The following is a 13,997-nucleotide window of genomic DNA, read 5'->3' on the forward strand; positions in this document are numbered from 1 at the left end:
TACATTTTTTAGTAATTAAAATTTCAACAGTGGGAATTAACCATCACCTCATTTCACAGATAAGAAAATTGAAGTACAAAGCAAGTAGCTGATTTGGCCCAACTTTCTAAATTATTTAGTAGCATTCTTAACAAAAATGTCCAGATGTTGACACAGTTCAGAGCACTTTCCATTAGATTTCTGCTAATCTCTTCTAAACTGCACTTTCTGTCGGGTAGTTTCTATGTAAATCAATTTGATCTTTACAGTGGCATTTTATAGCACAATCACCAAATAAAGCAAAATGAAAGATAAAAAGTCAAAACCTAACTGTTAAATTTTCATTGTTCCACTGCTTGCTTCAAGAAAACAAATATGCAGCTGTAATTGTTCAGTACATTTACCTCCTGCTGAAATAAGCTTCTCGGTAGCCAGAAACAAGTCCCATTTGCTTTCTATGTCACAAAACAGTATCCTTTCTTTAGTCAAAACTTGGGTAGATATAACACAATTGGAGACTGCAATGCAATGTTTAAGAAAAACTGAGGCTTCAGCAATGAGCCTGTCAGTAGGAAACTGGGGCAAATTCTAACAGCAGGAACTTAGGTAGAGCAATGCAGTGATGTACCAAGCCAGATAGCAGTATGTTTGGCAGAGTTCCTTTCTTCAATAGGCCTACTCTTTTAGAAGTTTTAATTTTCTATCACCATGAGAATGTTAGAAACATGACAAAATTTTAAGCTTTTTCTAGAAAAATAACACTGTAAAGGAATTTGTTTTCTCCCCCATAGGATGAAATCAACTCAGTGGCTCCCCAAATGAAGTTGTAGAAAGGAATATAAAGCTATGTTGACAGTGAGACTCAGGGAAAGTAGAAGGTTCCCTCCAATAATTTCAGCCAAGTTGCGTATTGCAGAATTAAAATTAAAGAACGTTTGATCAGAAAATAAGATTTTAAAATAACGTACCTCAAAATAATAAGAGCTATTTATGACAAACCCACAGCCAATATCATACTGAATGGGCAAAAACTGGAAAAATTCCCTTTGAAAACTGGCACAACACAGGGATGCCCTCTCTCACCACTCCTATTCAACATAGTGTTGGAAGTTCTGGCTAGGGCAATCAGGCAAGAGAAAGAAATCAAGGGGATTCAGTTAGGAAAAGAAGTCAAATTGTCCCTGTTTGTAGATGACATGATTGTATATTTAGAAAACCCCATCGTCTCAGCCCAAAATCTCCTTAAGCTGATAAGCAACTTCAGCAAAGTCTCAGGATACAAAATTAATGTGCAAAAATCACAAGCATTCTTATACACCAGTAACAAACAGAGAGTCAAATCATGAATGAACTTCCATTCACAATTGCTTCAAAGAGAATAAAATACCTAGGAATCCAACTTACAAGGGACGTAAAGGACCTCTTCAAGGAGAACTACAAACCACTGCTCAGTGAAATCAAAGAGGACACAAACAAATGGAAGAACATACCATGCTCATGGATAGGAAAAATCAATATCGTGAAAATGGCCATACTGCCCAAGGTTATTTATAGATTCAATGCCATCCCCATCAAGCTACCAATGAGTTTCTTCACAGAATTGGAAAAAACTGCTTTCAAGTTCATATGGAACCAAAAAAGACCCCGCATTGCCAAGACAATCCTAAGTCAAAAGAACAAAGCTGGAGGCATTACGCTACCTGACTTCAAACTATACTACAAGGCTACAGTAACCAAAACAGCATGGTACTGGTACCAAAACAGAGATATAGACCAATGGAACAGAATCGAGTCCTCAGAAATAATACCACACATCTACAGCCATCTGATCTTTGACAAACCTGAGAGAAACAAGAAATGGGGAAAGGAGTCCCTATTTAATAAATGGTGCTGGGAAAATTGGCTAGCCATAAGTAGAAAGCTGAAACTGGATCCTTTCCTTACTCCTTATACAAAAATTAATTCAAGATGGATTAGAGACTTAAATGTTAGACCTAATACCATAAAAACCTTAGAGGAAAACCTAGGTAGTACCATTCAGGACGTAGGCATGGGCAAAGACTTCATGTCTAAAACACAAAAGCAACAGCAGCAAAAGCCAAAATTGACAAATGGGATCTCATTAAACTAAAGAGCTTCTGCACAGCAAAAGAAACTACCATCAGAGTGAACAGGCAACCTACAGAATGGGAGAACATTTTTGCAATCTACTCATCTGACAAAGGGCTAATATCCAGAACCTACAAAGACCTCAAACAAATTTACAAGAAAAAAACAAACAACCCCATCAAAAAGTGGGCAAAGGATATGAACAGACACTTCTCAAAAGAAGACATTCATACAGCCAACAGACACATGAAAAAATGCTCATCATCATTGGCCATCAGAGAAATGCAAATCAAAACCACAATGAGATACCATCTCACACCAGTTAGAATGGCGATCATTCAAAAGTCAGGAAACAACAGGTGCTGGAGAGGATGTGGAGAAATAGGAATACTTTTACACTGTTGGTGGGATTGTAAACTAGTTCAACCATTATGGAAAACAGTATGGCGATTCCTCAAGGATCTAGAACTAGATGTACCATATGACCCAGCCATCCCATTACTGGGGATATACCCAAAGGATTATAAATCATGCTGCTATAAAGACACATGCACACGTATGTGTATTGCGGCACTATTCACAATAGCAAAGACTTGGAATCAACCCAAATGTCCATCAGTGACAGACTGGATTAAGAAAATGTGGCACATATACACCATGGAATACTATGCAGCCATAAAAAAGGATGAGTTTGTGTCCTTTGTAGAGACATGGATGCAGCTGGAAACCATCATTCTTAGCAAACTATCACAAGAACAGAAAACCAAACACTGCATGTTCTCACTCATAGGCGGGAACTGAACAATGAGATCACTTGGACTCGGGAACGGGGACATCACACACCGGGGCCTATCATGGGGAGGGGGGAGGAGGGAGGAGGGAGGGACTGCATTGGGAGTTATACCTGATGTAAATGACGAGTTGATGGGTGCTGACGAGTTGATGGGTGCAGCACGCCAACATGGCACAAGTATACATATGTAACAAACCTGCACATTATGCACATGTACCCTAGAACTTAAAGTATAATAATAATAAATAAATAAATAAAAAATAAAAAAATAAAAATCAATGGGATAAAGATGATCATAGAGAGAAATACATTTGATTGTAAAACTGTACCCTGTAATTAATTTCTTGACCAACTGAAGGAATGGATATAAAGAAATATTCAATCACATTCACAATATAAATTAAAACTAATCTCAACTTTGTGGTTGAGATCTGAATTAGGAACTGAGTTGAATACATAAATTTTAAAATGAAATAAGATTTCAGATAATATATCAATGAGTGAAAAGACTATAGGAGATTTTTTGGGTAAGGAAGTTGAACTGTAGTTTCAGCTCCTCCTAAGCTATTTCTACTTCCATTTCTCACTTTTTCCCTCTATTCATTTTTTGTTGTTAACAGCTTTGAGATGCAATTCACATATTACACAATCTATCCATTCAAACAGGACCACTGAGTTTTAATATGTTCACATAGTCCAACCATCACAACTATCTAATTCCAGAATATATGCATCACTCCCAAAAGGAACTCTGTATACATCAGCACTCACTCACCCAACTCTTAGCAACCAGTAATCTGTCTCTATGGACCGGCTTCACTTGCATATTTGCAAGGTTCGTCCATATTGTAACTTCTACCAGTACTTCATTTTATTTTCCCTGCCAAATAATATTCCACTGTATGGATATAACACACTTAATCTATCCATTCATCAGTTGATGCAGCTGAGAGGTTTTTTTTTCCATTTTCTATTAACAATGCTGCTATGAATATTCACGTACAAGTTTTTGTGTGAATGTTTTTCATTTCTCTAAGGTGGAGGGCTCATATGGTAACTCCATGTTTCACCATTTGAGAAAATGGCCAGGCTGTTCTTCAAAGCAGCTGCACCATTTTACAATCCCACCAGAAGTGTATGAGGGTTTTATTTCTCCATATCCTCACCAACACCTGTTTTATCTTTCTGATTGCAGCTTACTCGGTATGAAGTGGTATATCTTCCACTTTTTAAACCCAAATATTCTTTAAAATCTTCTACCTACCTCTCCATTACTGACACTAATGCAAGTGGTCAGGGTAAAGCTGACATCTCCATGTACTTCTTTGCATGGGTTGTTTTCTGAAATTCGGGGTAAAATTCTGACTCCCTGTATATGTTCTATAACCAAATACTTACATCTTTCTTATAATCTAACAAAGAAATCTTATAACAAATCAGCTAATTACATTTTGAATGTAAATAATACATAGCATTGAAATTACAACCAAAGTGCCATTATACCATCAAAAATGTTAATAAACTGGAAAAGCAGTAGTTTGGAGTGTTCCTGATTTACTTAAAAACATTTTCAATTAAGTTAAAATATTTTTATCGGTAGCTTAATGATTATACTGTATACTTCACTACTGAAGTCACTTAAGAGTAACAAGTTACTTAACAGTGTAAAATAGCCCAATCCTAAGTTCAAAAACTTTGTCCTTTAAACTATCAACAAACAGAATTGGCATAAGATTAGGTCCTGAAACTGGAATAACCTTTAAAGGATTCGATGTCCTCCAAAATGTTGTAAGTGTTGTAATGACGCCAATGATTGTAAGAAAATAATTTTGACAATTGGCAGAACCATTGTATCACACAATCTGTGTAATAGGCATCAACAGAAAATTTCACTAACCTGGCATTTTCTTCTTCTGGCCTTTCAACTTCATTTTCATCTACCAAGTAAAATAAACAAATAAATAAATAAGCAAACAAAATAAAGAAACCACTCTTAAAGAAACTAGTATTATGAAAATCTGAAGTGATCATCACAAGCACTAACCTAGGTCCTTTGTCAAATCACTGTGCACATGCACGTCCCATGGGCCTATAAGCACATCCAAAGTTAGATCACCTTATAATTACTTAACAAGATACGTATTTTATGGAAAAAAAAAAATCAGACTTTACTGGTATAAAAATAAGCTTAAACTTAAGAGGTACTGAAGATTTCCAGATCTTTGTAAAAGAAATCCTACACATTCACATTTCAAAGACTAATGCTAAATCTTGCCACCAAAGATAATGTTTGTTTTTTTTTTTTTACAAGTTTATCAAAGTTACATCATCAAGGGCCTGCGTGGTGCCCAATGTGCACTTTTACTATTCTATTCTAAAGACAATCAAGAATGTATGTTTTAGGCAAGGAACAAACATTAAGTTTCAAAACAGGCAAGAAGGGATTATGAATTAACGAAAGTTAAAAACCAGATGTCCCTTCTAGAGAGAAGTACATGATGCATTAAATTTATTTTGAGAAAAAGAAATATATGAGATGACACTGAAAACTATAAGCCGAAAGGTCATGAGATACCTCCATGATGTAGGTTAAACGGCAGTCTCTTAAAAAAGAAAAACTTCACCTTAATACAGGAGACATTCAGGGTTTTCTTTATGGGCCATCTTTCTCTCTCTCTCTCTTAATTAATTATTTTTAAAGCACGACTTTCAGACAAGGAGGTACCCTTGCAGGTGCATTCCATACAAACTGACCATCAAGAAACAAGACGTTAGTTGTACAGCATTAACTTTATTTCGCTATTATTACAGAATGACTGTTTCTGAAAGAAGGGACAGGAAGGGCACCCTAAGGCCACGGGGCAAAAACAGACACAAAAAACCACCACCTCAGAATCGACAGAAAAAAACAAGGGTAAAGAGCACAGCAGCGAGGCGACCGAGGCGCCCCGGGGAAAGCACGGCGAAGCCGGGGGCCGGGACCAGTCACAGCCCCCCAGCCCTGCCCGGCCGCCGCAGGGTGGGTGCGTATAGTGGGCTTGGGCCAGGCGGGAGACCGCCGCGGGAGCGGGGGGCACGCGCACGCTGCGCTCGGCCTAAGTCAGGCCGGACAGGACTCCCAACCAGAGGCCCGAAGGGGCGGCGCGAGGGGCCGGAACGCCGGCCGTTTGAGGGCCAAGAGGGGAGGCCTAAGAGAACCCGAGAAAGAGACAGGGACAGGAAGTTTCGTACCGCCATAGAGCCACTCTTCCTCCTCATCCCCTCCGGTCCCGCCGCTCAGCTCCGACACTAGGCGCTCGACCTCGCCGGCCGACATGGCCGCCCCGAGCGCAACTTAAACGCGGCGATCAACAGCCCCCTCCAACCCCTTCCCAGCCTCTCAGCCCCGGGGCGCGAGAAGGGCGCGAACCCGCCGGCTAGCGAACGAAGAAAGCTCGAGACTCAAATCCCAGGAAGGCGGCAGCAGCGGTGGCAAAGATGAAGACTCCAGCGCGGATCCGCCTGCGCATGCGCAGCAGACCCAAGCGGCTCGGCGTCTATAGGTGGCTTCGCTTCCGCGGCGGCGGCCACCTGGGCCTGGTTGCGCCTGCGCGCTGAGGTGGGCCCCGCCCCTCTAGGATCCCGCTTTGCTGTTTAGCGTGGCTTCCTCTCGTTGCATCCTGAGTCGTCCAGGGTTCCCCGCCCCCACCCTGCCCTTTAATAACCCGTATTGCCATTGCTAGCGAGTACACCATTGTTCCCTTCCACTCTTCGTACTCTTTCTTCTCAGCCTTTTCTTTGCTTTTTAATCTTCCGAAAGGCCGCCTTTTATTCTTTAATCAGCCTTGAAACAGAATCATTACCTGTCACTCCCTTTCCTCACTGAATGGAGAAGAAATCACAGTCAGTACTATTTCTTGAAAAATTAATTTTCACAGCCAACAAAAGCAAAACTAATAGATGAAGAATGCACCCTCCTTGTTAAAAACCATAAATTACCGTCAAGGTCAAAGACTGCCTCATTCCCCTACCCTTCTCTCCAGAGGTAGCCCTTGTTACAGATGCATATCCTGTTTGGAGTTCATCATTCTGAAATTTCCTATACACTTACTTCCTGTGTTGTACTGTTTTGGTGGGAAAACCTCAAACTGACAAGTCTTAAATAGTACAGTATAGTATAGTATCATCCGGCGACTTCCTTTTTTTTGGTTAGCATCCGTGTCTTGGAGCTGTTTTGCATTTTTGTATGAATCAAACTATATCCATTTTAAGTGCTTCATAAAATTGCATAGTATGGCTATCACAGAGTGAATATGGCTATTTCTCCATTGATGTACACCCAGATTGCTTTCGACTTTACACTTTTAACGGCAACAAAAAACGACAATGAAGATCCTCGTGGCTTCTTGAGATTTGTCTGTTTCTCGAAGATAGATCATAAAGTATGTACAGATTTTATTTTAATAGGTAAACCAAATGTTCAGGCCACTTCTGAAAGCACATCTTTAAGTGAAAAGATGACATACTGTGCTTCAAACTGGAGCGCTAGGTTTTTTGTTTGTTTGTTTGTTTATTCATTTGAGGTGGAGTCTCGCTCTGTTACCTAGGCTGGAGTACAGTGGTGCCATCTCTGCTGACTGCAACCTCCACTTCCTGGACTCAAGTGATTCTTCTTCCTCAGCCTGCCAAGTAGCTGGGATTACAGGCACGCGCCACCACGCCCAGCCAATTTTTCTATTTATAGTAGAGAGGGGTTTCACCATTTTGACCAGGTTAGTTTTGAACTTCTGACCTCAGGTGATCTGCCCGCCTTGGTCTCCCAAAGTGCTGGGCTTACAGGGATGAGCCACCACGCCTGCCCTGTTTGATTTTTTGTTTGTTTTGTTTTTTGTTTTGTTTTGTTTTTTAAAAAAACAACAACCACCATCTTGCTCTGTAACCCAGGCTGAAATGCAGTGGCAGGGTCACTGCTCACTGCAGCCTCTACCTCCCAGACTCAAACAGTCCTCCCACTTCAGCCTCCTGAGTACCTGAGACTACACACAAGCAGATGCCACCACACATGGCTAATTTTTTATTTTTCTTAGAGACAATGTCTCACCATGTTGCCTAGGCTGGTCTGGAACACGTGGTCTCTAGCAATCCTTCCACCTAGGCCTCCCAAAGTGCTGGGATTATAGGTATGAGCCACCAGGCCTGGCCTCAGTTCTTCATTATACTTAGCAGGTTATATAGTCAGGCAATCAACCTTTCTATGCTTCAGTTTCCTCATCTATAAAATGGAAAGGCTAAATTAAATTACCTCTGAGGTCTCTTTCATTTATAAAGTTTACAAACGGCATTCACTTGTCAACAGAGAGAAATCCATTTTAATTGAACAAATAAATGAGTTTTCTTGCTCCTCAATGAATAAATATTGTTTTATCATTTATTTATTTAGCAATTACAGAATATCTGCTCTGTTTAAGAACTTGGAAAATGAAAACATGAGTGAAACAGTCCCAGCCCTTAAAGAGCCCTCAAGTTATTGAGAAAGACAGAGGGGTGGTAAACAACTCTCCTACAAAAGAAAAGGTGACTGTGTTGTAATAGAAGCACAAGTGAAAGGTTATGCCCAACCAACACTGCACCATCTCACATTATTTAAACAAACCATGTGATTTTAATCTTTCTTACCTTTGAACACACTTCTACCTGCTATTCCCAGCTACCTTATCTTTTTATGATAATCTCTTGCATCCTTCTAAACTCTGGGGGTATAATCACCTTTGTGAAATCTTTCCTGAATCCCATTTTATCTCTTCCCATTTGTTTTGCCAGGAACTCTTCCAGCTATGTAAATTCAGCAGTGAATAAAACAAAGTTCGTTCTTTTGTGGAACTTTGATTATAATAAGAGAGTCAGATAATAAACATATGAATGTATGATATATCATGATGATAAGAATTATGAAAAGAGTAAGCAATATAAAATGAAGGGATGGGGTGCAATTTTGTATGGAGTGGTCAGGGAAAGCTACTCTGATGAAGTGATATAAGAGACTTGAATGGAGACAGGAGGTAAGCCCCGTGGATTTCGGGGTGGCAGGCTATCAGACAGAGGAATAAGAAGTGCAAAGGCCCTGAGGCAGAAGCATACTTGGCATGTTCAAGAAACTCAAAATGTAGCTAAAGTATAGTGAGTGAGAGAGAATGCAGATGAGTTCAGAGGTATTAGGAGCGTGAGTGGGACAGAGAAACTCATTCCTTCCAGACACCATGCCGCTTCTATGCCATGTGCCTATCACACTGTGTAGTAATTATTTGACTACATTTCTGTTTGCCTCAGGCTCTTCACTAGACCAAGTCCACCTCCAAACAGGGCATCCCATAGCCATCACTTCCATTCCTAGTACAGTGCTTAACGCTGGGTAAATCTTTTTGGTCACTGTTGAAAGTAATAGAATGAAGTTTTACAGACTGTGAGTATTGTAAGGCAATCACTCACAGTCCTGTGTATTTATCTTTCTGTTTATTTAATTGTTTTCATGAGAAAACCAGCTGCCTTTTGTTAAGGGATCTTTTTCTCTTTTCAGCTGTCTTTCAAGGCATTGCTTAAATATAGCTGAAGAAATCATGAATACTTGATGAATATCTTTTGTGGTAGAGGTAGCATTTGAGCTAAGCTTTGAAAATGAAGATTTCCATGAGAAGAGAAGCATATAAATCACTAATAACTACTCTGAAAGCACCTCTTCCTCCTTACTTCTAAGCTGAGTTGCTTGCCTGAATATGCTTTCTTAGTTAAAGGTGTCTTTCTCTCCCTACTTACCAAGGGAGACATCAAAGGTAGGTAGTTTGAAGATATTATATATTCCTCCTTCTATTTCTTATATTATGACCTTATCAATCTACAATGCTCCATATATTCTGTTTGTTTTCCATTGTATTGTTGTTTTGTGGTCTGTTGGTTTCTGGCAAAAAAAATTAAAAGATAAGTTTTAATGTACTTATCTCTGAGAAGTACTGAGAGTGTTTAGTAGATGATGATGAATTAAATGATGACAAGAATTGGAGATCAAATAAAAATGTCTTGCTCACTATCCAGTATATATAGCGAGTACACATAAATGTGTTTGGCATTCATATGACGTTTATGCCCAACTGTACTCTTTGCTGTCATGTACATTTCAATGTTCCTAAATTCTCAGTGTTCTTAAGTTTCCTCAGCAGTAAATTGATACATTAAAATAACATTTGTACCCATTTTGGGGAAGAATAACAAAGCTAAATTGAGGCTTCAAATGTCAAAGCATCTGGCCAGGCACGGTGGCTCACGCCTGTAATCCCAGCACTTTGGAAGGCTGAGGCAGGTGGATCACCTGAGGTCAGGAGTTCGAGACCAACCTGATCAACATAGTGAAACACTGTTTCTACTAAAAACACAAAAATTAGCTGGGCATGGTGGCATGCACCTGTGATTCTAACTACTCAGGAGGCTGAGGCAGAAGAATCACTTGAACCCAGGAGGAGGAGGTTGCAGTGAGCCAAGATCACGCAATTGCATTCCAGCCTGGGTGACACAGCAAGACTTGGTCTCAAAAAAAAAAAAAAAAAAAGTCAAAGCATTTGACAAGTTATTGACAAGCAGGTAATGTGTTGTTTAGGCCTTCTCTTCTTTGAACAAGCAAAGTAATTGTACATATGTAGAGTTTTCCTTCCTCTTTATGTACTTCCATGATAAATTGTAATCCCAGTGCTTTGGGAAGCCAAGGTCAGAATATGGTTTCAGTCCAGGAGTTCAAGCCAGCTTGGGCAACACAGCAAGACCCTGTCTCTATTAAAAAAAAAAAAAAAAATGAAAGAAAAAAATTAGCCATGTGTAGTTGTGTGCACCTGTAGTCCTAGCTACTCAAGAGGCTGAGGCAGGAGGATTGCTTGAAGTCAGGAGTTTGAGCCTGCAGTGAGCTATGATTGTGCCACTGCACTCCAGCCTGTGAGACACAGTGAGATTCTGTCTCTGAAAAAAAAAGTGTTCCCTCCCTGAATTGTAGAGGCCAAGTTACTTACTTTAACCCTAACTTCATATTCTTCCAACTTTTTTAACTTCTCATTCCCCTACCACCTTGTTTTCTAGGAAATGTGTAGATAATTTCTAGAAGCTGCATTTTCCCCAATCCATTGACTCATTCTGCACTGCATCCCCAGCACTCCCTTGTCATGACTGCACTTTCTTTCTGCATAGGTCAAATCCTGTAGAGTCTTCTCATATTCCATCTCTTTTCCCTTTTCTGACACTTGCCACTGTTGGCCTGTCTGTTCTCAAAACTTGCACTTCTCATTACTTCATTCACTGGCTTGACTTCTTCTGCCCATCAAGAAAAGTTGCTCAGAGTTCTCTCCATCACCAACATTGTCTTCTTTCTTTTTTGTGCTCTTAAGGCACTCTGAAGCACATCCATTTACTAATGATCCCAATTGCCTTATTTCTCTTCTGTATTCCGGAATGATACATCCAACAGCATGCTAGATGTTTCTGCCTGGATGGCCCATAAGTATATTGAAAACAACATGTCCCCACGGCCATTAGGATGGCCATTATCAAAAAACCCAGGAAATATCAAGTGTTGGCAAGGATGTGTAGAAATCCGAACCCTTGTGCAGTATTAGTAGGAATATAAAAGGTTGCAGCCTCTGTAAAAAAAGAAAAAAACAAAACAAAACAAAAACAGAGGTCCGTCCAGAAGTTAAAAATAGAATTACCATATGATCCAACAGTTCCACTCTGGGTGCAAGTACAAAAGAACTGAAAGCAGGATTTGTAAGGAAAGAAAACCATACACCTTTAGGGAGTGATTTGAAATTTGTATGTGTCACTTCCAACTATCTTATTCACCCGTGCCTCATCATTTGTCCATAGCTAGCTGCAAGAGGCTTGGAAAAGTAGTCTTTAGCTGTGTGTTTATGTGTTCAGAATAAACCTATTACTACAGAAGAAGAGACAAATACATATTGAGGCAACCACTAGCAGTTGCTGGCACAATATTCAACCCTGACTTTATGAGTGCCTTGAAGTATTTCAGAGAAGATGAAGTATTAATTCACTCAAACTTATCTAATGAATGTATGATTCAGCATGAGATACAAGGAATAGAAACAAAAAGTGAGCTTGAGATCAGGATTAATGCAGGTGCTAGTAACTAGGCACTGACTTGGGTTTAAATTGAAGAGCAAGGGCTGTCATCTAACAACTTATTCAACTTAACCTTCTTAAAATAATTTTCATGCTGACAAGGATACAAACACGGAGGAATATCTTCTTGTTTGCTGGTTCAACACATGAACTTGGGTCTATCATTGGCCCTTTTACCTACTGGGTTCTACCAGGTATATGACTCTTCTGCTGCATATTCAAGGTGGCATTATTCACAGTAGCTAAAGGTGGAAGCAGACCAAATGTCCAGAGGCAGATGAATGGATAAACAAAATGGTGTAACATCCAATGGAATGTTATTCAGCCTCAAAAAGAAAGAAAAATCTGATGCATGTTACAATATAGATTAACTTGGAGGACTTAGCCTAAAGTGAAACAAGTCAATCACAACAAAACAAATACTGTATTGTTCCCCTTATGTGAGGTAGCTAGAGTAGTCAACTACTACCTTGCCAACAACTAGAGTAGTCAACTCATAGAAACAGAAAGTAGAGTGGAAGTCGCCAAGGGCTGTGGAGAGGGGAAATGGGGAATTGTTGTTTAATGGGTACAGGATTTCAGTTTTGTGAGACAGAAAGTTCAGAGATTGGTTATACAACAATGTGAATGTACTTAATGCCATCAAAATGTACATTTTACAATGGTTAAGATGGTAACTTTTCTGTTACACTTATCTTGCCATAAGAAAACAAATAAACAAAAATATGTCCCCACTAAACTCTGTGTTTATTCCACAATCTGCTTCTCTTAATGGTTTTTCAAATCTCAGTGACCGGCATTTACCAGTCATCCAGACAGAAAGCTGGGTGCTAACCTGAAATTCTCCTTCCATGTCACCCTCTCTGCCAAATTAATAAGCAAGCTCTTTGACACTATATTCTTTATGTCTCTTCACACTCCCCACTCTGTCCATCTGCTTGTTATGCTTTTCAACTCTCTCACCCAGAGTTGCTGCTGATACTATCATTTTCTTAACTGCTCCCCCTGCCCTAAATTGCTCCATTTCAAGTTATTTTCCATGTTTTGACTAGAATCATTTTCTTTCTAAAATCCAGATGTGAACAAATTATTTCCATACCGCAAAATACATTAATAGTTCCCCACTGGCTGCTACTCTTTAGAATGGAAAATAAGGCTCTTGCTGATCTAGTCCATTTCTTTCTTTTCTAATTCCTTGCTCTTTTTACTTCTTGTGCCTTGTTTTCATACAATGCACTCCAGCTATAGGAAACTGTTTGTAGTTACAGAGAACATGTTGTACTGTCTTATGCCTCTACAACTTTGTTTATGCTGCACTCTGTGCCTGGACTGCTAAGAATCCTCCTCCCCATCCTGTCCACCTGGTGAACACCTGGGTTTCTCTGAAGGCAAGTCAAAACTCATGCCCTATATGAAGCTTTTTCTGACTACTTCCCTTTTCTCTTAGTCAGAATTTATTTTTCCTCCTTTGTAATTCCTGTGCAAACATTTTAAAAAAATATTTGCTTCTGTAACATTTTATTGCACTTGTTTTCCGTGTGTGGGTCCCTTTATTTCATTATAATTATTTTGAAATATGGGCTGTGGCTTAGTTTTCTTTATATCCTTAATACCCAGACAGTGTTTGGAATATTGTACATATTTATTAAAAATTGACTGGATATATTATTATGTGGATACTAATTATTTATTTTTATTTATTTATTTTTTATGGTGTCTTGCTTTGTCGCCCAGGCTGGAGGGCAGTGGTGCGATCTTGGCTCACTGCAACCTCTGCCTCCCGGGTTCAAGTGATTCTCCTGCCTCAGCCTCTCGAGTAGCTGGGATTACAAGTACCTGCCACCATGCCCATATTTTTAGTAGAGACCAAGCTTCACCAGTTTGGCCAAGCTAGGTGATCTGCCCACCTCGGCCTCCCAAAGTGTTGGGATTACAGGCATGAGCCACCGTGCCTGGCCATGGATAT

At 39.7% G+C, this 13,997-nt stretch overlaps 1 protein-coding gene across 23 annotated transcripts in view; it reads right to left on the bottom strand.

Moving 5' to 3' along the window:
- Window positions 1-6,405, bottom strand: part of FIP1L1 (factor interacting with PAPOLA and CPSF1) — an 85,775-nt gene extending 79,370 nt beyond the window's left edge. For 10 of the 23 annotated variants that reach the window (XM_073017386.1, XM_073017385.1, XM_073017380.1 and 7 more), the window contains exons 1-2: window positions 6,113-6,402; window positions 4,779-4,818 (exon numbers count right to left, since the gene is read on the bottom strand). In XM_073017386.1, the coding sequence (XP_072873487.1) occupies window positions 4,779-4,818; window positions 6,113-6,197 (125 nt within the window). In that variant the 5' untranslated portion in view covers window positions 6,198-6,402. Of the gene's footprint in view, window positions 1-4,778; window positions 4,819-4,925; window positions 4,971-6,112 lie in introns of all 23 variants that reach the window. The other 13 variants (XM_073017384.1, XM_073017382.1, XM_073017376.1 and 10 more) reach the window with 4 other exon arrangements.
- Window positions 6,406-13,997: the final 7,592 nt, after the last annotated feature.

This window comes from Chlorocebus sabaeus, chromosome 7 (genome assembly GCF_047675955.1).
Source record: "Chlorocebus sabaeus isolate Y175 chromosome 7, mChlSab1.0.hap1, whole genome shotgun sequence".
Classification (NCBI taxonomy): Eukaryota; Metazoa; Chordata; class Mammalia; order Primates; family Cercopithecidae; genus Chlorocebus; species Chlorocebus sabaeus.